General features: G+C 34.0%; 1 protein-coding gene and 1 long non-coding RNA gene across 5 annotated transcripts in view; both read left to right on the top strand.

Annotated features, from left to right (window-relative positions):
* LOC127712542 (uncharacterized) overlaps positions 1-27,978 on the top strand; it is a 173,191-nt gene that overhangs the window by 80,745 nt on the left and 64,468 nt on the right. For all 4 annotated transcript variants that reach the window (XM_052219031.1, XM_052219030.1, XM_052219032.1 and 1 more), the window contains 5 exons: positions 6,808-7,059; positions 16,681-16,842; positions 17,880-17,986; positions 19,564-19,654; positions 22,606-22,684. In XM_052219031.1, the coding sequence (XP_052074991.1) occupies positions 6,808-7,059; positions 16,681-16,842; positions 17,880-17,986; positions 19,564-19,654; positions 22,606-22,684 (691 nt within the window). The remainder of the gene's footprint in view (positions 1-6,807; positions 7,060-16,680; positions 16,843-17,879; positions 17,987-19,563; positions 19,655-22,605; positions 22,685-27,978) is intronic.
* Positions 12,864-14,179, top strand: LOC127712569 (uncharacterized). The gene is made up of 2 exons (XR_007987162.1): positions 12,864-13,665; positions 14,125-14,179. It is a non-coding gene; the product is annotated as an uncharacterized LOC127712569 (long non-coding RNA).

The following is a 27,978-nucleotide window of genomic DNA, read 5'->3' as shown; positions in this document are numbered from 1 at the left end:
TGCTATTAAAGATATATTGATTGAGATGAGTCAGGGTATTTTTGCAATCATAAACTGACATTAGTCAACTATACATTGGTTGAGATGTGTCAGGTTATTGCATGCAATCAATGACTAACACAAGGCAAAAATATATTGGTTTAAATGTGTCAGAGTATTGTTTGGAAGCATAGACTTATTATACCCCACGCAAAATATTGCGTCGGGTATAATGTTTTTGACCTGTCCGTCTGTCTGTCCGTCAGTCCTGTTCTTGTCATCGCAACTCCTCTGAAACCACACAACAGAATTTCATGAAACTTTGTAGATAATAAGGACATACTATGTAGATGTGCATATCGAAAGGAAATTATGATTAAATTTTTTTTCTAGGAGTTATGCCCCTTTGAACTTATTGGCCTCAATATACTACTGCAACAGTTTGTCATCGCAACTCCTCTGAAACCACACAACAGAATTTCATGAAACTTTGTAGATAATAAGGAGTCATTAAGGACATACTATGTAGATGTGCATATCGACAGGAAATTATGATTCAATTTTTGTCTCACCTTGACAGAGTCAAAAAGCGAGATTATTTGGCCCTGCTCCCTCAGTCATGGTCTATTGACTTTGAAACTTTTGCTTAGTTTACATGTATTAGTTTGTGATTAGGTCAGTTTATGGGGAACCACTAGTGGTAAGTCAATGATATTTGGTAATTGCAGTTGTATAAGCATTGGCATATCTCATTTCCATGGAGATTATTTGGCTCCGCCCCCTCAGTCATGATCTATTGACTTTAAAACTTTTGCTTAGTTTGCATGTATTAGTTTGTGATTAGGTCAGTTCAAGGGGAACTACTAGTGGTAAGTCAATGATATTTGGTATGCAGTTGTATAAGCATTGGCATATCTCATTTCCATGGAGAATATTTGGTCCCGCCCCCTCAGTCATGGTCTATTGACTTTGAAACTTTTGCTTAGTTTACATGTATTAGTTTGTGATTAGATCAGTTTAAGATGATCGGCTAATGTTAAGTCAATGATATTTGGTATGCAAATTTATTGGCATTTGCAAGTCTCGTTTCCATGGAGATTATATAGCCCCTGCACCACCTCATCATGGTTCATTGACTTTGAAACTTTTACATAGTTTACAAGTCAATGTTTGTGTTTAGGTTTGTTGAAAGGGAACGACTTATGATAAGTCTATGGTATTTGGTTTGCAGTTGTATTAGCATTGGCACATCTCATTTCCATGGAGATATTTTTGCCATGTACCTTCAGTCAGGGTTCATTGACTTTGAATATTTGCATAACTTACATGTTAAAGTATTGCTATTTTAATTTCAACATTTGCATTATCAAAAGGTGAGACATATCTCTGTGTTAACAGTTTATTTTATAGGAGTTATGCCCCTTTGAACTTATTGGCCTCAATATACTACAGTCCGTCAGTCCTGTTATTGTCATCGCAACTCCTCTGAAACCACACAACAGAATTTCATGAAACTTTGTTGATAATAAGGACAAACTATGTAGATGTGCATATCGACAGGAAATTATGATTCAATTTTTTTTCTAGGAGTTATGCCCCTTTGAACTTAGAATTTTGACCTAAATATACTACCTCTGAAACCACACAACAGAATTTCATGAAACTTTGTAGTTAATGTTAATGTGCATATCCACAAGAAAATTTTTATCGGTTAACTTTTGTAGAGTTATGAGTCTTTGGACCTAGGAATCTGGTGAGATTTTGTTTGTCCAGTGACAATGTGGGGGTGTGGGGTGTGTGAGCGTGCTCACAAAGGTTCTTTAATTATAGATAAACATATATTGGTTGACTTGTGTCAGGTTATTGTTTGCAGTCATAGATTTACAATTGGCAAAGACATATTGGTTGACTCGTGTCAGTGTACTGTTTTCAATCATAGACTCACAATAGGCTAAGATATATTGATTGAGATGTGCCAAGGTAATGTTTGCAACTATAGTCTTACAAAAGGCAAACATAGAATTGACATTTGTCAAGTTGTTGTCTGCAATCATAGTTTCAAAAAAGGAAAATGTATACTGGATTAATTCTTGTCAAAGAAGTACTGGTTGACATGTGTCAGGTTATTTTATTGCCTGCAATCTATTGATTTATTCTTGGCAAAAAGAGTATTGGTTAACATGTGTCACATTATTTTATTGTCTGCAATCTATAGATTTATCCTGGGCAAAAAAGTATTTGTTAACATGTGTCCAGTTGTTTTATTGTACGCAATCTATAGATTTTTCCGGGGCAAAAAAGTACTGGTTAACATGTGTCAGGTTAATATTTAATTTCTGCAATGTATCGATTTATCCTGGTAAAAAAAGTATTGGTTGACATGTATCAGGTTATCTTATTGTCTGCAATCAGATTTACCATGGGCAAAGAAGTACTGGTTGACATGTGTCAAGTTTTTTTATTATCTACAATCATATTTACCATGGGAAAAGAGGCATTGGTTGATGTATGTGTTACTAATTGTCTGCAATCATGATAGATTTACCCTGGGCAAAGAAGTATAGATTCACATGTGTCAGGTTAATTTTATTGTCACAATCATAGATTTATCCTGGGCAAAGTAGTATTGATTGATATGTGTCAGCTTATTGTATTATCTATAGTCAGATTTACTATGGGCAAAGAGGCCTGGTCAGCACATGTCTTGTCATTTTAATGCCTGAATTTATAAATTACCATAGGAGAAGGTTTATTTGTTGGTAATTATCAGAATATATTATATTGTGTTTTTTCATAAAACTTACCAAATTATGTTCAGCTTTTTGTATATTATATATCATTGCAATTACAAGCATTTTACAAAAGCTATTACTTTGCAATTACCATGATGCAATGTTACCAACATTGCAACCCAATTGAGGCTTACATGAATTGAAAATGAAGTCACAAATTGAATTGTTTGATGTATTTATTACAGACAATAAACAAAAAAAAAATATATCAGAATCAGAAATGAAACGAAACCTTTAACCTTTACCAATGCTTAAGGGCTTAGTTTGAAGATTACAGTGTTTCTTTACTGTAAATTCAGAAATGTTTGTAATGGTGAAAAATGTAATGGGATTAATATTGCATTACTAGTAAAAATTAAAATAACAAAAATACCGAACTCCAAGGAACAGTCCACATGGAAAGTCCCTTATCAAATGGCTAAATCAAAAGCTCAACCACATCATACGAATGGAAAACAACTGTCATATTCCTGACTTGGAAAAGGCATTTCCTTAATTGAACTCATGTACAAAAATTTTAATTCCATTATATCTGTGCAGCTAATTTCCAAGTCAAATTTCACATAATCAATTTTACAATTTTGACATTAATTTGAATAGAAACTGCACACAAAAATATCTGTGTGAAAAGTAAAAATATATTTTGTATTTCACTAATGCAGAAATAACTCAAAATTACTACAGTACCTAAACAAAATCTGAAATTATGATTAAAGCTCAAACATGTTTGTTCACTGATAACGATCATCAAAGGTGTTAATTGGGTCATAAACATGTCACTTAAAGGAAACGGTTATATAAAACAATGCTACAAATGTACTTTGAATTGTAGAATTATTCTTATGAAATGAAAAAGCAAGCCCAATATAAATTATAATTTTTTTTCGTATGAGAATTATGAGGAGATAAAATGAACACTTTATCATCACATGTCATTACCGGGAAATCTGACTTTCATCAATCAAAACTAATTTTTTCATGAGATGTAAAAGGTGAAAAGTCATACAGTTTATATTTTTCAAAGATTAAACAGGTAAAATCCTGTCGGGAGTTGTATATTTAGTTCATAGTGCGTTTGCTGAAATTCAATGTATTCTCTAGATTATATGCCCATATCCATGTAGTCAAACCTACATGGGGATCTTGCCATGCCTTGATTGGACAACAGTTGTTAAATTCGTGGATGAAGCCATCCTGTGTGTACTTTTCCCCATATGTATAGCCTTCCATCTTAATCTGGTTCTCTCACTACCTTATCAAACTTCAGTGACTTAAGTTTTAAGGATTCTAGGTAACCTTCAATAATATACTGTAAATCAAAACAATTTTGTAAACAGTTGATTTACAATTGCTTCTAGAGTATAAAAATACATTTGTAGCAGTTATGTTAATACAAATTGTTGCGTAAATGTCTTATGTTGGTCCTCTCTTTTATGATTACATCAACAAAGACAGGTAAACTAGATAAGCTGGTTAGAAACAATCAAAACCATGCAATCAAATATTTAAATAATACAATTACAATGTATTACTCAATCCACAGAGATTGATATCCACGAAAATAAATTAATCTATAGTACTTTGATTTACAATTCAAGTTTCTGTCAATTTGGTAAAGGTTTAAGTCCAAGTTTATAAGTTTGTGTTAACTAGATAAGCTTCAATAATAAAAATTGGTTAAAGATGGCATTTAAGAGGGTTGAAAAGTTTTTCTGCTGAAATTAAGTCACTCTGACCTACATTATATGCATCAGTGACTTTTTAATTGTCACATTTAAGTTCTGTGAATGCAATAGTTGTTGCATGCTTGTATAAAATTTAAAGGATACAGTGCAAACATATTACACATATTTTAAAACAAAATGCATTTGTAATCTAAGAAGGTCTAGATGGGGGTCCGTCATTTCTTAATTCTCGAATTTTAAAACAATTTTCTCAAAACTTATCTTTTTTGTCCATTATACTCTATTCTTTATATTTTAACACATAATTTTTTATTTTTATGCCCCCCTTTACAACTTTGATAGAAATAATTGTTTTGAAGTGGGTACTAAATTGACTTCACAATTGTTTTAGAGTTGCGTGTGTTTGAAGCATATTTTTACATTTCCTCTTTTTTTTATAACAATGGTCCGAAAACGAAAACTGTTGTTATGACACAAATGTTCAAAAGTCGGACAAATCTTTGACTTTAAACTTTATCCTTTTACTTTGATAGAAATAACTGTTTTGAAGTGGGTACTTTACAATCATTTTAGCCAAGCATGTGTTTGAAGCATAGTTTTATGTCTCGACTTTTTCTTTTGACAATGGTCTGGAAAAGAAAACTGTTGTCCTGAAGAAATGTATTCAAAAATAAGAAAAATCTCTGACTTTAGTCTTTATCCTTCAATTATATGGGAAGTGTCAAGTCAAAAATTGTGATTTCATGATCTATATTGCAATTTTACAGTATATTTTAAAAAGAAAATGTTTGTTATTATTGAGTGTCTATTTATTACAAGGTCTATTAAAAAATAGATATGAAGAATTATAATAGACAACAATGTGGCAAACAGATTTTTATACGACCGCAAAAAAATTTTGTGGTCGTATATTGGTATGACGTTGGCGTCGTTGTCATCGTCATCGTCGTCGTCCGAAGACACATTGGTTTTCGCACTCTAACTTTAGTTTAAGTGAATGGATCTCTATGAAATTTTACCATAAGGTTCAATACCACAAAAAGAAGGTTGGGATTGATTTTGGGGGTTTTGGTACCAACAGTTAAGGAATTAGGGGCCAAAAATAAGCATTTTTGTAACTTCCAGACATAACTTGTGTGTTAGTGTATGGATCTCTCTGACATTGTACCACAAGGTTCCATATCACAAAGGGAATGCTGGGATTGATTTTGGGGGTAATGGCCTCCAAATTTTAGGAATTAGGGTCAAAAAAAGGGGCAAAAAACAAGCAGTTTTCTAGTTTCATGATAATAACTTGTGTGTAAGTGTATGGATCTTTCTGAAATTGTACTTCAAGGTTCCATATCACAAAGGGAAAGCTGGAATTGAGTTTGGGGGTAATTGCCCAAAAGGTTTAGGGATAAGGGGCCAAAAAGGGGCCAAAAATAAGCGTTTTTCTAGTTTCCAGACAATAACTTGTGCTCAAGTGTATGGATCTCTCTGAAATTGTACTGCAAGGTACCATACCACAAAGGGAAGGCTGGGATTGATTTTGGGGGTAATTGCCTCAAAATTTTAGGAATTAGAAGCCACAAAGGGGCAAAAACAGGCATTTTTCTAGTTTCAGGACAATAACTTGTGTGTAAGTGTATGGATCTTTATGAAATTGTACTACAAAGTTCCATATCATAAAGGGAAAGCTAGGTTTGAGTTTAGGGGTAATTGCCCGAAATGTTTAGGAATTTGGGGCCAAAAAGGGGCATAAAAACAAGCATTTTTCTAGTTTCCAGACAATAACTTGTGTTCAAGTGTATGAATCTCTCTGAAATTGTACTGCAAGGTACCATACCACAAAGGGAAGGCTGGGATTGAGTTTGGTGGTGATTAATCATAAGGGGGTTCAAAAAATTTGGGGGAGGGATTTTTTTTTTCTTTAAAATTTTCCATTTTTAATTTGTTATTTCTGATTTATATATAAAAGCAAATAATAATGATATGGTTTGAATAGGATAGACTTAGACCACATTCATTCTGTGTCAGAAACCTATGCTGTGTCAAATATTTAATCACAATCCAAATTCAGTGCTGTATCAAGCTTGAATGTTGTGTCCATACTTGCCCCAACTGTTCAGGGTTTGACCTCTGCGGTCGTATCAAGCTGCGCCCAGCGGAGCATTTTATTTTTGTTGTTGGAATTTTAAACGTAAAATATGTTTATTTGTTGGGGCGAAAAATATATTGTTTTGGCGAAAGAGGTGCAAGCGAAAAAGAAAATTGAGCCACGGGAAACCCTGTCCTGCACTATTTGCCCATTCTATTCTGTTAACCCAATCCAGACATCATCTAAGTGATATATCTAATAACATCTGTAGGAATCTGAATTAAATGAATGGTTAGCAGAACAGCTAGAACCTGACAAAGATAGTAGTAAAACCATAATGCCTGCTAGATCTGGTGACAAAGGTTCTGGAATATTATTAGCTACTAAGGCTGCTAGGAAAAGTACCCCTACAACTGGAGATGTAATAACAACTAAGAGAACTAGGAGGAAAGTTTTTACCCAGTTAGCAACCAAGGCTGCAAGAAAAAGTGCTCCAGGAACAGGAGGTGAACCTTTGCCAGAGGTAATTAATTTCATTAATGTATCTTGTAGAGTGGCAATTTTAGTTTTGCCAGCAACATTCATCACTTTAAGTGAGACATGGATGTTACATTTCTTCAACAGTGTTTAGGGAATAGATATAGTTTCAAGAGAACTGACTATTGTTAAGATTATTTAAATTCAACATCCTGTGGTTAATTTTTTGTAAAAGTATAAAAAGTATTAATAATTGTTTTTAAATTTAAGTTTTCCAAATGATATATTTACTTTTCAAATTTCCATTATTAAAGAAACTATAATCCTTTAGAACTTTTTAGATACAGTGATCTTCCCATTGAATAATTACATCTGCCATATTGTTATGCAAAAACTTATATACAAGACACACAATTTATTTCCTGAAGTGAAATTGTACTTTTCATATGGCCACATAAAATTGTTTGCATCCGTATAATGCTATCATGTCGTTGGCGTTGGTGTCGGCGTGGTCAATCAAAGACACATTTGGTTTCCTGACAATAACTTAAGTTTAAGTGAGAATGGATCTCTCTGAAATTTTGCCAGAAGGTTCAAAACCACTAAAGGAAAATTGAGATTGATTTTGGGGGTTATGTTACCAACAGTTTAGGAATTTTAGGCCAATAAGGGGTAAAAAACAAGCACTTTTGTAGTTTCAGGACAATTACTTGTGTGTAAGTGTATGGATCTTTCTGAACTTGTACTACATTTACAAGGTACCATACCACTAAGGGAAGGCTGGCTGGGATTGAGTTTGGGGGTAATTACTATAAGGTGGGGTTCAAAATAATTGTTTAGGAATTTTAGGCCAAACATTGGCAAAAAAACAAGCATTTTTGTAGTTTCAGGACAATCACTTGTGTGTAAGTGTATCGATCTCTCTGAAATTGTACCACAAGGTCCATATTTCAAAGGGAAGGCTGGGATTGAGTTTTGGGGTAATTGCCCAAAACGTTCAAGAAAAAGGGGTCAAAAAGGGGCCAAAAACAAACATTTTTCTAGTTTCCAGACAATAACTTGTGTGTAAGTGTATGGATCTTTCTGAACTTGTACTACATGTACAAGGTATCATACCACTAAGGGAAGGCTGGGATTGAGTTTGGGGGTAATTAATCCAAGGTGGGATTCAAAATAATTGTTATGGGGGCGGTATTTTTTTTTACATATTTTTTTTTTCATTTTTCCATTGATTATTTCTGATTTATATATAAAAGCAACAAATACTGATATGACAGGAGATACACACCAAACAGGATGTGTAAATTATTATATATAACAGATTAACTAAGTATTATTAAATATTCGAAAGAAACCAAAAGAAGTAAATTTAGGAATTCGATATACCAGATAAAAGATAACCCAAATTCATTGAAATCACTCGTAATATTTCCAATGACTCCAGATTACCTTCATTATACAAATCTAGACATATTGTAAGACAAACTAATAGATAATCATAATAAAAAACAACAAATAATAAGTTTGAATTTTGGCAATTTTTTGTCATGGATTTATTAGGACAGTTCAACTATGTATCAACCGGCCAACGAATTTGCATTCATTGACAATGTCTCATTAATGTCCAAGATAAAAACATTGAAGGGCAACCATCATATGTTTTCTCCAAATGGCAAGTGGGCTACCATACGCCAACTGTGATAAAATCAGCCTTTCAGTAAAACTATGTACTCGGGTAACATTCTGTCCAATCCATCACGCTTCTTTTGACAATATCTGAAAATATACAACAAACAGCAGAAAAATATTCTCAAGGGTGGGATAGGGTGGGTTTTTGTGTTCCTTCAAATCAAATCACACAATGAAAAAATCACGAAAAGCATACGCCAACTGTGATAAATTCAGCCAAATGCTAGCAAACTCCATTTGTTAGCATCGCCAAACAAAATTTATCAATCCATGAAAAAAAAAAAAAAAAAATAAATCTAACACACAAAACAAATTCTGAAATTACATAGGTTTTCAACTCAACCATATCAATTCAACGTAGTATATGAACCATACTATACAATAGTTCAACGTAGTATAACAACCATACTATACAACAGTTCAACGTAGTATATCAACCATACAAAACTACTGTTCAACATAGTATATCAACCATACTATACAATAGTTCAACGTAGTATAACAACCATACTATACAATAAATAGTTCAACGTAGTATAACAACCATACTATACAACAGTTCAACGTAGTATATCAACCATACAAAACAACTGTTCAACGTAGTATATCAACCATACTATACAATAGTTCAACGTAATATAACAACCATACTATACAACAGTTCAACGTAGTATATCAGCCATACTATACAACAGTTCAACGTAGTATAACAACCATACTATACAACAGTTCAACGTAGTATATCAACCATACTATACAACAGTTCAACGTAGTATATCAACCATACTATACAACAGTTCAACGTAGTATATCAACCATACTATACAATAGTTCAACGTAGTATATCAACCATACTATACAACAGTTCAACGTAGTATATCAACCATACTATACAATAGTTCAACGTAGTATATCAACCATACAAAACAACTGATCAACGTATTTTATCAACCATACTATACAACAGTTCAACATAGTATAACAACCATACTATACAACAGTTCAACATAGTATATCAACCATACAAAACAACTGTTCAACTTAGTATAACAACCATACTATACAACAGTTCAACGTAATATAACAACCATACAAAACAACTGTTCAACTTAGTATAACAACCAGACTATACAACAGTTCAACGTAGTAAATCAACTATACTATACAACAATTCAACAAAGTATATCAACTATACTATGCAACAGTTCAACGGAGTATATCAACTATAAGCAATGTGTACAATTCAACATTTATTCACTTGTGCATTTACAACTTACAACAATTGTATATTCAACAGAACTGTTCAACTTAATGCATGTTTATAGCAACTGATAAATTTTTTAACTAAATTATAAAGATGAAACAATAGTCCAAATGTCATTTTTAGCTGAAACCAAAATTAAATATTAGGAATTCTAATGTAGCTCTGGAATGACAACGACATCCAGCGACCAATGGTTTTTATCTGATTTTCAGATTTACCAGACATAAAGACTGATGTCGCTGCTCCTATTCTAAAAGAATGGGCATTAAATCTAGATGTGTCTAAACTCAAAAACTGGAGTCCTCTGTTTAAAACAGTCTGAAACTGAAATCTTGTCAAGGATTTCCCATTAATATGTACAAAAAAAGAGGACCGTCATTTCCAGGTCTAATTTTCAAAAAAGCTTTCAAACTATGTAGAGGACAAATCTCATTTGATTTATTTTTATCAACAACTAAAGTAGTGGATCTCCCTTATTTGATCAGTTTTTAAAAAAATTTTTAGTAACAAACCGCTGATTTTTCTTACATGGTCAATATCAACATCTCTCCTATGTTAAACATGTTCTTGTATAACATTTGATGAAGTGGCAAATTCACCCACACGTAAAAATGCAGCAAAAGCGAAGTTAATTGCTGTTTGAAACATTATGGTTTCATATCTAGAAGGGCAAACGTGCCTCAAAGCCACATTAAATCTGATTAAAATATCAATATTTAATGGTACCCTGAGATCTTTAGACTTGTAAAGTCTATCACAACCACCCAAAAATTTCTGAATGGTATAAGATTTAGTTAAATCTTCATGACCTTGAATTTTAAAATTGTAACTTATATGATCTAATTGTAGATGAATAATAATGATTGACAAAAAACCAATATAACGAATAATTTGTCTGTTACTTGGTGGCCAACAAAGTGGAATACAATATTCCATCCTGAACATATTGAACGAACGCATTGCATATTCATAAACGTTTTTCGTACTTTGAGAAATTGATTAGTTCAACAATTTTGAAGCTTCTACATCAAAATATCTAAGAATTCTTGTGGAATAGTCTGTGGCGTCGTATTGGCATTGCTTGTTACTTCATCTGTCCACGAGATAAAGCATCAACAATAAAATTGTCTTTTGAAAAATATGCAACGTTTTAAACTGAAAATTGAATATTAATGTCCACAAACTATTTTTTAACAAAAACATAACCCTTTCATTTTTTGAAGATTTTGTATTTTAAATTGTAACAACAGCCATATTATCACAATGGAAAATCATCATCTTATTTGTAAATCTTGCTTTCCATAAAAAGATGGCCAAAGCAATAGGTATTGTTTCCAAACAAGTAATGTCACTTAATAAAAATTTGTCCCAATTATATAGCCATTGTAAAAATGCCCAGGACCCATCTTAATAAACTGCACATCCCAATGAAAAACAACCTGCACTGTCAGTATACAAATGTAAATCAGCATTAGAAGAGAGTTCATTTACATTAATCCGAGATGTTCCTCTAGCCTAAATATTAAACTTGTCTGGATGTAGTTAAAAACAATATGTAAATTATCTTTTGTTAAAACCTCCTTTTGGGTTTTGTCTATTAGCAGAGTTGTTTAGCAAAGGTGCAATGTCATTCCTATTAAACCTAGATGAACCTGTATCAACTTCATTGTCCATAAACCGATGACATCTTAAAGCAGAATGATCAAAACCACATTTGAGACATGCATGTCTGTACTGGCAATTGAGTTTATTGCAAAAACCTTTAAAATTAAATTGTAGCATTTATAACTAACATTAGCTTGTTGTTTTTGAGTATTGGCAGTTAAAATACGTAGCCACAAAAAACCATCTATGGATGACCCTTTTTTTGTATGATCCTTTGATACCTTTAAACGGAATTGTTGGTCATAAGAATACCATTTTTCAACAGGATGATCAGCCGCTGCACCCCTTATTATGGATATATACAAGAAAAGTTCACTTGCCTTTCCAGGATACCTTTCGATAAGGACCTGGGCATAGGCAATAAATGAATCAGTCCAATCTTCAACAGAATTAACAGTATGGGTTTTTTATTTAACTTTGTTTTGAATAACCAGCATACCGTTATTAATGCCAATTGTGTTTTCATTATTTGTTTGGCTGTTAAAATTGTTACGGTGCATAAGAGACAAATCAATGTACTCAAAATTCCAAATTTTATCCTTAAGTTTTTGGCTTATAAATAATATTTCAACTTCATTAAAGCCAGGTAACATTAGGTGTTCATCAAAAACTTCATTAACCTCACCTAAGGCAGCTAGTTGCAGCTCATTCACTTGAATGTCTACATCAGGGTGCATGGCAACTAATTTGGGTTCATCAACCCACCGTCTTCTTTCTAAAGGTGCTTCTTGCTCTACATCAGCTGGAGGACGCCTTCTCACATTCCTGACAACTAGTTGTGGCTGTTGGACTTCCCTAGGAGCCCTCCTAACCCGTAGTTGCCAACCTCCAACCTGGTCCTGTCGGCGACGCCTACCTCTACCTCTTGGCATTGTTATAAACTTTTATAATTATAAAGACAGATTAGATACATACATGAAGTCTTTAATGTCCAGTACATATTTAAAAATTTAAATTACAACTTAAGATAACTTACTCAACTTCAAATAAATTGAAATACCAATATATTTACACAGTACGTAGTCTTAAATAAACTTTTAATACATGTTAATGCATTAAAACAATTGAAGTTGATTATAAATGCATTAAAACAATTGAAGTTGATTATAAAAACATAACTAAAAACAGCTACAATATGTGCTTTTTAACAAAATAAAACATCGTTTATTAACAGTTTAGTTCCTTCTATTACCAAGCTTATAGCTTAATTAAATTATGTATCCGCGAATTTTTATACGACAGCAAAAAAATTTTAGTTTTCAGTTTTAGTCGTATATTGGTATGACGTTGGCGTTGTCTTCGTTGTCATCGTCGTCGTCCGAAGACACATTAGTTTTCGCACTCTAACTTTAGTTTAAGTAAATGGATCTCAATGAAATTTTACCATAAGGTTCAATACCAAAAAAGGAAGGTTGGGATTGATTTTGGGGGTTATGGTACCCACAGTTAAGGAATTAATGGCCAAAAAGGGGCCAAAAATAAGCATTTTTGTAACTTCCAGACATAACTTGTGTGTAAGTGTATGGATCTCTCTGACATTGTACCACAAGGTTCCATATCACAAAGGGAATGCTGGGATTGATTTTGGGGGTAATTGCCTTCATATTTTGGGAATAAGGGGCCAAAAAGGAGCAAAAAACAAGCATTTTTCTAGTTTCATGACAATAACTTGTGTGTAAGTGTATGGATCTTTATAAAATTGTACTACAAGGTTCCATATCACAAAGGGAAAGCTGGAATTTAGTTTGGGGGTAATTGCCAAAAACGTTTGGGAATAAGGGGCCAAAAAGGGGCCAAAAATAAGCATTTTTCTAGTTTCCAGACAATAACTTGTGTTCAAGTGTATGGATCTCTCTGAAATTGTACTGCAAGGTACCATACCACAAAGGGAAGGCTGGAATTGATTTTGGGAGTAATTGCCTCAAAAATTTAGGAATAAGGGGCAAAAAAGGGGCAAAAAAACAAGCAATTTTCTAGTTTCAGGACAATAACTTGTGTGTAAGTGTATTGATCTTTGTGAAATTGTACTACAAGGTTCCATATCACGAAGGGAAAGCTGGGTTTTAGTTTGGGGGTAATTGCCCTAAACATTTAGGAATTTGGGGCCAAAAAACAAGCATTTTTCTAGTTTCCAGACTATATTGTGTTCAAGTGTATGGATCTCTCTGAAATTGAACTGCAAGGTACCATACCACAAAAGGAAGGTGAGGATTGATTTTGGGGGTTATGGTACCAACAGTTAAGGAATTAGGGGCCAAAAATAAGCATTTTTGTAACTTCCAGACATAACTTGTGTGTTAGTGTATGGATCTCTCTGACATTGTACCACAAGGTTCCATATCACAAAGGGAATGCTGGGATTGATTTTGGGGGTAATTGCCTCCAAATTTTAGGAATTAGGGGCCAAAAAGGGGCAAAAAACAAGCATTTTTCTAGTTTCATGACAATAACTTGTGTGTACGTGTATGGATCTCTCTGACATTGTACCACAAGGTTCCATATCACAAAGGGAAAGCTGGGATTGATTTTGGGGGTAATTGCCTCCAAATTTTAGGAATTAGGGGCCAAAAAAGGAGCAAAAAACAAGCATTTTTCTAGTTTCATGACAATAACTTATGTGTAAGTGTATGGATCTTTATGAAATTGTACTACAATGTTCCATATCACAAAGGGAATGCTGGAATTTAGTTTGGGGGTTATTGCCCAAAAGGTTTAGGAATAAGGGGCCAAAAAGGGGCCAAAAATAAGCATTTTTCTAGTTTCCAGACAATAACTTGTGTTCAAGTGTATGGATCTCTCTGAAATTGTACTGCAAGGTACCATACCACAAAGGGAAGACTGGAATTGATTTTGGGAGTAATTGCCTCAAAATTTTAGGAATAAGGGGCAAAAAAGGGGCTAAAAAACAAGCATTTTTCTAGTTTCAGGACAATAACTTGTGTGTAAGTGTATTGATCTTTGTGAAATTGTACTACAAGGTTCCATATCACAAAGGGAAAGCTGGGGGTTTGAGTTTGGGGGTAATTGCCCTAAACATTTAGGAATTTGGGGCCAAAAAACAAGCATTTTTCTAGTTTCCAGACTATAACTTGTGTTCAAGTGTATGGATCTCTCTGAAATTGTACTGCAAGGTACCATACCACAAAGGGAAGGCTGGGATTGAGTTTGGGGGTGATGAATCATAAGGGGGGTTAAAAAATTTTGGGGGAGGGATTTTTTTTTTCTTTAAAATTTTCCATTTTAAATTGGTTATTTCTGATTTATATATAAAAGCAAATAATAATGATATGGTTTGAATAGGTAAATTAAAAATTTTTAAGTTCTTAGACCACATTCATTCTGTGTCAGAAACCTATGCTGTGTCAAATATTTAATCACAATCCAAATTCAGTGCTGTATCAAGCTTGAATGTTGTGTCCATACTTGCCCCAACTGTTCAGGGTTCAACCTCTGCGGTCGTATCAAGCTGTGCCCCAGCGGAGCATTTAATTTGTAATCTGTCCTCCTCCTAACTTTGTTGGAGCAGTTTCTGCATTAGGAGCACACTCCTGTATATGAAGTCCGTATAGTGTGAACATGCACGAGCATAACGTATCAACTGAGATATGTAAACACCATACGAAGGGGCAGAGGGTATGTTATTGCTGAGAAATGGGAAATTGATAATTGGGAAGTTGAAATCGTCCCGTTTATCATAGATTTTCGTGTGAAGTCGTTCATCTGTGTCAATATTGAGGAAAAGATCAAGGTATGAAGCAGTCCTTCTAGTATCAGTACTATCCTTAATTTCAAGTTCACTGGGATATATGAGATGTAAGTATTGGCTGAAATATGGGTTATTCAATGATAGGACATCATCAATATATCGGAAAGTAAAATTACGAGTACAAAAACAAACCGGCCAGTAGGGGTTGACAATTAGTACCCATTGGAATACTGACTGTTTGTTGAAATATAAATCCTCCAAACTCAACAAATATATTGTCGATCAAAAAGTCCAGCATTTTGATAATATCATCTTCAGTATATTTTCTGGTAGATTCAGTGTGGTTCTTCACAAAATATGAATTATTGTAACCCAAAACAAGAAATTTGTATCTACAATTTGTAACCGCTTATGAAATTATGTAGGTAAACGAAAGACGCTCAAGTCCTTCAAAATTAAAGAAAAGTTAACTCTAGTTTAGCAAACGATAATCTCAATTTATTAAATTGATTTAATGCTTAATGATTAAATCTTATTGTGAAACAGCACAGTATTGCAATTGCGCGATAGCAAGAAATCTTCAATTGCACAGTATTGCTCAATAGCAAGAAATCTTCAATCACACGGTATTGCACAATAGCACAGTATTGCACAATAGCAAGAAATCTTCAATTGAAAATTAATACAAATCTTTTAACCAATTTCAATGGGATTAGTTTAAAGTCTTTAATTTTTGGGGGGTTCTAACCTTATATTACTATTTTGGATATTGGGCCCCACTTTTGAATTGGTCTACATTGATGTCCAAAGGGTCCAAATTTAAACTTTGTTTGATTTGAACTAAAAAAAATTGTGTTTTTTTATATGTTAAATCTGATTTTGGATATCAGACCATGCTAGGTATATTAAATGCCCCATTTTAAATTTTATAAGATCTTTTACCACATTTATTTTGTGTCAGAAACCTATATTTTTTCAAAAATTTGATTACAATCCAAATTCAGGCATTATCAAGCTTGAATATTCTGTTCAAACATGCCCCAACTGTTCAGGGTTTGACCTCTGTGGTTGTATCAGGCTGCCCTCACCAAAGTATTTTATATTGAGTAAAAATGACTTATATCTATAAAAAATGATATACTTTAATATCTGTTAAAACAGTATAACTCCATATAAAATAAAGTTTTGGGGTAACAGTTATCGTTTCTTGGGTCAATATTCAGTTCTTGGGAGTTCTCTAGAAATTGTGGTACCCTCCTATAGTTGTTGACTTCTACATCATTTGGTCTCTGGTGGGGATGTTGTCTCATTAGCAATCATACCACATCTTCTTATCTTTATAGAACTGGATTCCAGATTCAGAAGGTTCGAGTGAGGAAGGAAGTAGTGATGCAGATGATGATGATGAGGAGGAGGAGGATGTTGAGGAGGAGGAGGAGGAAAAGGAAGAAATTTGTGAGGAAGGGGTTGTTGAACCTGATAGTGATGAAGAAGACAAGAATGATGTTAGTAAAAATATTAGTACTGGGGAGTCATTTATATTTGGGGTATACCAATTTTCATGGATATCAAGGGTAAAGGTAAACCATGAATTTTAATGTTCAACGAATTATAAATTTTCTATTTGCTTGTATACATACTTGGGGAAATCAATCAAATCAAATATACAAGAAAACACAATTTTTCCTCAATTCATGAAAATTGGTAACCTTGAGAAAATAAGTGAATCCACATTAGTTTCAATATTTATATCTTCAGTCATCACTCATCATTTCAATCTCTTTATCCTATCAAAATGTTTGTCTTTGTTGGGCAGAATTACGATTGACTTGCCACATTCATGACATTGTTAATGTTTGTAATATGTACCTATGAAATTAAATTACTTTCACATCATATGGAATTATCAAATTCCTTTTGTTGTTTTGAGGTGAATTTTATTCCCCCTTTCCCCCTTTCCCCCTGTGTAAACTTTATTTTTGCAGACTAAATTAAAAGTGATTTGCTTTTGATGTGAACAACTATAGGTTACCGTATGGCCTTCAACAATGAGAAACTCTTTACTGCACATTAAGCTATAAAAGACCTTAAATTACGCAAATGTATAATTAATCTAGTTTGTAGTTTATAAAGGTCAAAAGATGATTACATATAGAAAAAAGTACAATAGTAGAATGCACACATTTAAACAGCCATCCATCATCATCATTACACTCAGTTATGGGAATTGGACATATGTTAACAGTTCACAATGTGAAAGAACTTAACAATTTAGGTAAATTTTGGTTCATTATCGAAAAAAACCTGAAATATGTAGTTGTAATGATTATTGTCATTCCCAGCCAAATGTGTAATTTGTATAATTATTGTTATTTATATTGCACTGTCTGATGCATTGAAAATTTAATGTAAAAATGTATAGTCTATAAGCAGTATTGCTTCTGAATAAAGTATTACTATTATTTAATATGTGTCATGACAGAGAAATTATGTGTGTACCTGCCATGAATAAATGACTTTTTGTTTGCACACTTTCTTGTAGGAACCATCAGTGGGTGTTAAAAAACCTCATAGGTATAGACCTGCAACTGTGGCTCTGAGGGAAATCAGGCGTTATAAGAACGATACAGGTAGAGAGGAGGAGAGGAGGTACATGTAAACTACTCATTTTACTTCTGTTTTATATCGCTTTAAGAAATATATAATTAACTTTCCACACTAGTGTTGTTATCAATGTTTTTTATGCTATTATTAGAAAAGAAGGGATACGGGGTGTATATCCAAAAACACTAAATCAGTACATGCACAGCAAAAAACACAAAAAGCAAAGAAACAGTGCTTTTATTGCTGTTCTTCATCTCAAAGTCACATTGAGGCCTAGCTTCAACATGAGCAAAAACTCTAACCTCAATGCAAGTTTAAGACCAGCTCTAGCACTAATTTGAGCAGAATTATTAAGAAGGTTTTGACCCAGCTAGCGTGGTATTGTCATTATGTTTATAAAATAAAATGTTCTTCTCTAGAACAGGAACCACTGATTAATTTTTAAGGATGTACTTAGGTGAAGTTTATGAATTTTTGTCAAATGTTCGGACTTCTTGGTTTTTTTCCTGCGATACAGGGTAAAATATTTTGCCCCATAACATCCATTTTTCTATTCATATTAGACTTCAATAGCTCATAAAAGATCATTTACCAAAATTAAAGCAGATTCTAGATTTCTTTTCTTTCAATTTGAGACCGAAATAATTATACCAATGCAAATATAAGGTAAAAGTCTGAGTCAGCCTTTTAGCGCCATTTAAAAAAAATTAAATATCTCGAAAAGGAGCTCCATCATAACCTATCAATATTATTTGTTTATTTTGATCCTCAACTAATGCTCTTCTGACTTATACGTATCAATTTTAAATTCTAGATTTTTTTAATTTCACCCAAGTACATCCTTAAATCAAAATTTACTACAAATACATTCCTATTGTTTGGTTTCAATTTTATTTGTGACAATTTACCAGCTGACCATCCAACATATCTGCCTATACTATTTTTCAATTTTTCATCGGAAAAATCCTGTACCAAGTCAGGAATACGACAGTTGTTTTCCATTTGGTTCTCTTAATAGATAAAGTCTAATGTTTGATTTTGTCAGTTTCTATGGACTTTGTTTTGTTATACTTTAATACTAAAAATAGATGTGAGGAGTAAGATCAGCAAGCTTAAGGTTGTTTACAATCTTGTCCTTTGCTTTTTGGTGGATAGTTGGCTCATTGGCAATCATACCACATCCTATTATTAGTATTTTAATATGTTCATTGTATTATTATTAGAAATAGCCAACCAGTGCTATGGAAAGAACTGTAAAACTAGTATGTTAATATAAAAATAAGAAGATGTGGTATGGGCAATGAGAAAATTCTCCACAAGAGACCATAGAAATTAACAACTATAGGTCACTGTACAGCCTTTAACAATGAGCAAACCCATACCATATAGTCAGCTATAAAAGCCCCCAATAGGACATATGTAAAACAGGTCAAACAAGAAAACTAACGTCCTGATTTATGTTCAAAGTAACAAATATGATATACAGCTTTAAACAACAACCACTGAATTACAGGCTCCTGATCATGATTTGGGGCAGGCACATACAGAATGACTTTTTAAAACCTTACAGATTAACCACAATTTCCCAATGATTTTCAACTTCAGCATAATGTTTTTTTCAGTAAGCTGGATGACTTTCAATGTGAATTTCCAAGTCTTATGCCACCAAAAGTTACAATTGATGAGGAACAGATAAAACAGATGGAGGCTGAGGTAAGATAAACTTATTCTTAAACTCTATTCAGTAGCTTTATCAAAAGTTTTCACAAGTCTTTTTTTTTTCTGCATTTTGAAAAAGCTTAAGTGTGAGAAGGATTACGCAATTAAGATCATATGGTGACCTGTATATTGGGGCATGATAAAAACAATTTCTTTCCCATTCCAGAAATATGGCTATTGTGTCACAAAATACTTGTAATTGTTTAATTGTTCGTGACATGTGTTTGAAGGTTGCAACACTAACTGCAAGTTAAAAAACCTCTTCTGCTTGTTTTTTTTTTTTTTTTTTTTTTTTTTTATCTTTTATTTGTTTTTCAATAGTCAGGATTTAATATACATGTACCCCTACACTACCACCTGACAAGGGTATCAAGGGGTTACATATAAAAAATAATTCAGTATACAATATATATCACTGACAAGTTGATTTTTATAATTATACATGTAGTATTTAAGGTTACATATAAATTTTATTTGATTATATTCTCTCGCTCTCTGACTTTCTCTCATACAATACAAATACTCTTCACTCATTTGCTTTGCTACAATATGTACATGATGTATCTTGACTTACATTTTAAAAACAAAATATTTTAAAGAAAAAAAAAAAAAAAAAAAAACTCAAGGCTAAATATTTGCTCATGATATATAGATATTTTATTCTCTCACTTATATGAAACAATAATTAATTAAATATTACATGTAAAGGAGACCAAAATTTTTCACACACTTGGACTCTATTATTTTTCTTTGCAATATAATATTCAAGAAATTGGTATTTCTTTATTCTATTCTTTAACCCAACCATATTTGGTTTTGTTTCATTTAATTTACATTTGTATATATAGTTTTTTGTAATTATGACTAACAGATTCAGTAATAAACTTTCATGTTTGCAACCAAGAAACACATTCTCTTTGTTAAGAACAAAGTTTACAAAAAAAAAGTTTTACTGCATTTGAAAAAGACTGCCACAATTGAAAAGTTATTGGGCATTCAAAAAAAAGGTGTTCAATGGTTTCTTCACCAAGTTTACAAAAAGTACACATCTTGGTGTCTTTTAATTTAATTTTGTATAAAAAGGTATTAGTTGCTATGATTCTATGCAAAAATTTGTATTGAAAAGTTCTTAAATAAACATCTCTACATGATTTTTTGGTTATCCTGAAATATTCTGACCATTCTGTTGTATCAATAATCAACAGTTCTTCCCATTTCGAAAACTTGACTGTTGGTAGTTCAATAACTTTATTTACTAAATTTTTATATACAAATTTGGCTTTCACATTACCTATAATTCTCTTTAAAAAAATATCACCATTATCAGGCTTATCCAAATCTTGCTTTAAACAGTTCTCTTTAAGGTATTTTTTCATAGTCTGAGGGATTCTTGAAATCAGACCATGATATTTGATAAAATTGTTGATTTTTACTCTTTCTTGAAATTGCTCAAATTTATAAAAATTCATATTTTCTTTATTAATTAGGTCACTTACTGACTGCACACCTCCTTGTTTCCATTGAATATAATATGGGAAATCATCCAAAGAGGAAAAGTTCAAAATATCTAATGATAAAATGTCACTGACAGAATTCTCAGTATTAGGTTTTGCGATAGAAAAGCATAGTAAAACATCCTTCCAGAAAGGATTTTTACATTTTTTAGAAATCTCAATCAGCTTTTCTTTCTGTAGATGTAAAACCCTTTCACCCCCATACTGTATAAGGTCTGCCAGTAACAACTGCTGCCAGCCACCAACTGGGTTTGACATCAGTCTTTTTATCCAACTAATTTTTAAATAGATATTAAAGGAATGAAGATGTACCATATTAAGTCCACCTTGTGAAATATCACCAATAAGTGTGTTACGCTTAATTCTGTCTGGTTTTCCACTCCATATAAAATTATAAAATAATGAAGTGAGCTCTGTTAACCTGGATTGTGATAGGTTTGGCAATGCAGTCATTAAGTGTACCAATTTCGAAAGAGCAAGTGATTTAACTACTGTAATTTTCCCCAATAATGTTAGTTTACGATGTTGCCAGCTCTTCAGGATTGCAGAGACTTCTTTAATCTTCTTGGCAAAATTAATTTCTGTGATACAGTTTAAATCTAAAGAAAATTCAATCCCCAAAAGTTTAAAATTTGAATGTGACCAATGAAGTTTTAAGTCAGGACAAAGAATCATATCTGAATACTTTTTGTTTCCAACCCATAGTGCTTTTGTCTTTGAAGCATTTATTTTTAAACCTGAAATTTTATAAAAAGATTCAAAACATGAAAGTGTTTCCCTCAACGATATTTCCCTTCCATCTAACATAAGGAATGTGTCATCTGCATACTGGCTTAAAAGTGATTCATTATCATTTACAGTTATTCCCCTTATTTCAGGATTATCTTTTAATTTTAAAGATAGTAATTCAACACCAATTATAAATAAATAGGGTGAAAGAGGATCTCCTTGTCTGCAGCCTCTTTCCAATTGAAAAAACTTTGAAGTATGTCCATTATTTATAACACAACTTGATGCCCCCGAGTATAAAGTTTCAAACTTCTTCTGCTTGTTACAGGCAAACATTTTGTCATTATAATCTCCTTTTTCAAGTCACAGTTGGAATTTCAAGCCCAACCCTATAGCTATATCCCAGTCTGAAGACATTTGGTTTCCAGAGAATAACTTGAGTACAAGTGTATGGATCTCTATGATTAATGTGTTGTAAATCTTATTGAGACAACAGCACAAAAAAAACTTAAATAACATGGATATTTTTAGAATAAAACTTTCACAAATTGAGTCTTTAAAAAGTAATGTCCATTTTGATCAAATGAGTTAAAATTGTTGCTAGTGTGACTTTTTCAGATTGAAGTTTTCTTGAAAGTTGTCAGTATTTTCAAACCAATCATAAATTACTTTTGAAATAAATATCTTTTTTCTTTTTTCCAGTATTTTAGCAGTGCATTACCTCCCTTGCCATCAGATGACAGTGATTTAGATAGCAATCTTTCTGTTAAAGAAACTGATGGTAAATATTACTCTGCAGTCGCTGTAGATAGTAATGTTAATATAATAAACAAGTATTATGCTCCAGATTTTGATTCTTCATTTAAACCAGATGAGAAGTCTAAAACAGGACCATCTCAGTTGGTGGATATTCAACCTGACCAATTTAATGCATCTACATCCATGATGTATGAAGCAGAAAAGATACCAAGTACTCCACCTACACTTCTTGACTACAATACATCTACAGCAGGTAGCCCAACTGGACCAAATTACTTAGGCTATAGCCATGCTATCCCAGGGTATCAACCGACATGGCCAAGTTATAGTCCAACATCGCCATCTTACGAGCCAACAAGTCTTGCTATCCCGGAGTTTCAACCAACATGGCGAAGTTGTAGTCCAAATTACTTACCACAACCTTCAAGCTATAGTCGTGCTATCCCAGAATATCAACCAACGTGGCCAAGTTATAGTCCAACATCACCATCTTATGAGCCAACAAGTCCTGCCTATGTAACCTCACATAGTTACAAATCAAACATTGTTGATAGATCTACTGTAAAAGCATCTGAGTATCTTAGAAATCTGGATGGGAATATGTCTTACTATGATCCCAAAACTAGAGCCATGAGAGAAAAAGAAGTAAAATGTGGTGTTACAGGAAGGGGAGGAGGAAGTAGTGTTAGAGGAAGGACAGAAGAAAGTAGTGTTAGAAGAAGGACAGAAGAAAGTAGAGCTGGAAGAGGAGGAGACAGCTATGTTGACAGCTGGAAAGGTAGTGGATACACTGGTCAAGGGTCAAGAAGTCGTGGTCAGAGTGGCTGGAATCAGAAAGATGAAAAAAGAGAAGAATCAAATGAAGAGCAAAGAAGTCATAAAAGACTTGATGAATATTTAGATAAGAGAGATTCTGATAATTCTAAATCTAGGAGTATATCACCTCCAAATAGAAGACTTAGAAGATCAGGAAGACGATCACCTCTTTACAGAAGACAAAGTAGATCTAGGACAAGATCGCCTCCCTACAGAAGACAAAGTAGATCTAGAACAAGATCACCTTCCTACAAACGATCTAGAAGTAGATCAAGTTCTTACAGGAGACACAGTAGATCTAGAAGTAGATTTTCTCCCTTTAGAAGACATGGTTCATTTAGAAATAGATCACATCACATCAGAAGAAATAGAAGATCTAGAAGTCGATCACGTCCTTACAAAAGATATAGTAGATCTAGGAGTAGATCAAGACGTAACAGAAGAAATAAGAGATCGAGAAGTAGCTATAGATCACACCCCAATAGAAGAAGCAGATCTAGAAAATCTTTTAGTTCTAAGAGAAGGCTTTCTAAATCAATAAGTAGAGATAGAGATAAAGATAAAGGAGAGGGTGGCAACATCAGTACCAGTTGCCATGATAGGCAACTTGCAAGGTCTAGAAGTATACAATCAAGTCATGCGATATCCAGAAGTAGAAGATGGTCAACAAGCACTGCCTCTTCACGGTCAAGAAGGAGAAGTTCAAGATTAATGAGCAGAAGTGTATCAAGGTCAAAGCAAAGGTCACCAAAAAAGAAGTCTAGAAGGTCAGAAAATTTAAGTAAAGTGAAACAATTGACAAGCAGAAGTATTTCAAGGTCAATATCCAGAACAAGACGATCCAAACCATCAAGATGGTCAGAACGTTCACCTTCAAGATCCAATGAAATATGGAGTTCAAGATTGGAGATGTTGGCAAAATCTGATTATGATGGCTATATGAAAGCAAAGAGAGATTTAGTTTCTTATGAAAATACAAGTCCATCACCTTGTAGAGACAACATATCAAAAAGTAGGACAGATGATGAGAGAAAACGGTACAGACATATATCTTCTGATCAGGACATAACTGAAGGTAACTAACAAAATAATTACTACAGGGAAATTATTTTCCTTTTTTTCATTTAGTTACTGTTGCAGGGTGTAGCACCAAGTTAAATGATATGTAATTTAATTGAAAACTAAGTTTCACACTCCTTCAGACAAAGCTGACCATAGACTATTTAAACTATCTCTTTCTTCTAAATCTTTTGATTATCAGGCTTCTAATAGAGGTGTACCCCCACAAAAACACTTCAAACAAACCATATTACTGTAAATTCAGAAATTATTGTGTGCGTTTATTATTGCGAATTTTGAAAAATTGGAAGAAATGCGAATTTGATCATTGCAGTTTCAGGATAAAATGAATAGATATATATATAGTAAATATCATATTGCCAGTTCTTATTATTGCAAAAATCATGCAATCACATTATTTCAATTAATAAAAACCTCGCAATAATTTCTGAATTTACAGTAGTTCTTTTAAATTTAAATATTACATAGAATTATTTATTTGAATTCCCTCAGTCAAGACTCAAAAATTAGTTTTAGTTTTCCATCCATCTTTGGCCCAGGCCCCTCTTATGGAGCTACACATATGGTTAATGCATAAACTTTTTAAATGTCCCACTTTAAGCATTGCCTAATTTGGGCCCAGGCCCCCTTTTTAGCTCACCTGGCCCGAAGGGCCAAGTGAGCTTTTCTCATCACTTGGCGTCCGTCGTCCGGCGTCGTCCGTCGTCGTCCGGCGTCGTCCGTCGTCGTCCGTTGTCGGCGTTAATTTTTTACATTTTGAACTTCTTCTAGAGAACCACTGAATGGAATGAAACCAAACATGGCATGAATCTTCCTTATGAGGTGCTGACCAAGTGTTGTTACTTTGTAGCCGATCCATCATCCAAGATGGCCGCCAGCGGGGGACTTAGTTTAACATAGGACCCTATGGGAAATGCATACAAATGACTTCTTTTAGAGAACCACTGAATGGAATGAAACCAAACATGGCATGAATGTTCCTTATGAGGTGCTCACCAAGTGTTGTTACTTTGTAGCCGATCCATCATCCAAGATGGCTGCCAGCGGGGGACTTAGTTTAACATAGGACCCTATGGGAAATGCATACAAATGACTTCTTTTAGAGAACCACTGAATGGAATAAAACCAAACATGGCATGAATGTTCCTTATGAGGTGCTGACCATGTGTTGTTACTTTGTAGCCGATCCATCATCCAAGATGGCCGCCATCGGGGAACTTAGTTTAACATAGGACCCTATGGGAAATACATACAAATGTCTTCTTTTAGAGAACCACTGAATGGAATGAAACCAAACATGGCATGAATGTTCCTTATGAGGTGCTGACCAAGTGTTGTTACTTTGTAGCTGATCCATCATCCAAGATGGCTGCCAGCGGGGGACTTAGTTTAACATAGGACCCTATGGGAAATACATAAAAATGTCTTCTTTTAGAGAACCACTGAATGGAATGGAACCAAACATGGCATGAATGTTCCTTATGAGTTGCTGACCAAGTGTTGTTACTTTGCAGTCGGTCCATCATCCAAGATGGCCGCCAGCGGGGGACTTAGTTTAACATAGGACCCTATGGGAAATACATAAAAATGTCTTCTTATAGAGAACCACTGAATGGAATGAAACCAAACATGGCATGAATGTTCCTTATGAGGTTCTGACCAAGTGTTGTTACTTTGTAGCCGATCCATCATCCAAGATGGCCGCCAGCGGGGGACTTAGTTTAACATAGGACCCTATGGGAAATACATACAAATGTCTTCTTTTAGAGAACCACTGAATGGAATGAAACCAAACATGGCATGAATGTTCCTTATGAGGTGCTGACCAAGTGTTGTTACTTTGCAGTCGGTCCATCATCCAAGATGGCCGACAGCAGGGGACTTAGTTTAACAAAGGACCTATGGGAAATACATACAAATGTGTTCTTTTAGAGAACCACTGAATGGAATGAAACCAAACATGGCATGAATCTTCCTTATGAGATGTTGACCAAGTTTTGTTACTTTGTAGCCGATCCATCATCCAAGTTGGCCGCCAGCGGGGGACTTAGTTTTACATATGACCCTTTGGGAAATACATAAAAATGTCTTCTTATAGAGAACCAATAAATGGAATGGAACCAAACATGGCATGAATGTTCCTTATGTGATGTTGACCAAGTGTTGTTACTTTGCAGCCGATCCATCATCCAAGATGGCCGAAAGCGGGGGACTTAGTTTAACATAGGACCCTATGGGAAATACATACAATTGTCTTCTTTTAGAGAACCACTGAATGGAATTGAACCAAACATGGCATGAATGTTCCTTATGAGTTGCTGACCAAGTGTTGTTACTTTGCAGTCGATCCATCATCCAAGATGGCCTCTAGGGGGGGGGGGGGGGGGGGGGCTTAGTTTAACATAGGACCCTATGGGAAATACATACAAATGTCTTCTTTTAGAGTACCACTAAATGGAATGAAACCAAACATGGCATGAATGTTCCTTATGAAGTGCTGACCAAATGTTGCTACTTTGTTGCCGATTTACTGTTCAAGATGGCCACCAGGATATTTTATAAAATAACGGGACCAATATTAATCAAAATTTGGCGTCATCGTTGTTAACTTTTTACATTTTGAACTTCTTCTAGAGAACCACTAAATGGAATGAAACCAAACATGGCATGAATGTTCCTTATGAGGTGCTGACCAAGTGTTGTTACTTTGAAGCCAATCCAACATCCAAGATGGCCGCCAGCGGGGGACTTAGTTTAACATAGGACCCTATGGGAAATACATACAAATGTCTTCTTTTAGAGAACCACAGAATGGAATGAAACCAAACATGGCATGAATTTTCCTTATAAGGTGCTGACCAAGTGTTGTTACTTTGAAGCCGATCCATAATCCAAGATGGCCGCCTGCGGGGGACTTAGTTTAACATAGGACCCTATGGGAAATAGTTACAAATGTCTTCTTTTAGAGAACCACTGAATGGAATGAAACCAAACATGACATGAATGTTCCTTATGAGGTGCGGACCAAGTGTTTTTATTTTGAAGCCGACCCATCATCCAAGATGGCCATCGAAGGGGGACTTAGTTTAACATAGGACCCTATGGGAAATACATACAAATGTCTTCTTTTAGAGAACCACTGAATGGAATGAAACCAAACATGGCATGAATGTTCCTTATGAGGTGTTGACCAAGTTTTGTTACTTTGAAGCCAATCCATAATCCAAGATGGCAGCCAGTGGGGGACTTAGTTTAACATAGGACCCTATGGACAATACATATGAATGTCTTCTTTTAGAGAACCACTGAACGGAATGAAACCAAACATGGCATGAATGTTCCTTATGAAGTGCTGACCAAGTGTTGTTACTTTGAAGCCGATCCATCATCCAAGATGGCCACCAGCTGGGAACAGTGTTT

This window comes from Mytilus californianus, unplaced genomic scaffold, assembly GCF_021869535.1.
Source record: "Mytilus californianus isolate M0D057914Y unplaced genomic scaffold, xbMytCali1.0.p SCAF_8, whole genome shotgun sequence".
Taxonomy (NCBI): domain Eukaryota; kingdom Metazoa; phylum Mollusca; class Bivalvia; order Mytilida; family Mytilidae; genus Mytilus; species Mytilus californianus.
Note: the sequence above shows the minus strand (reverse complement) of the source record. Positions and strands in the feature narration are given on the sequence as shown.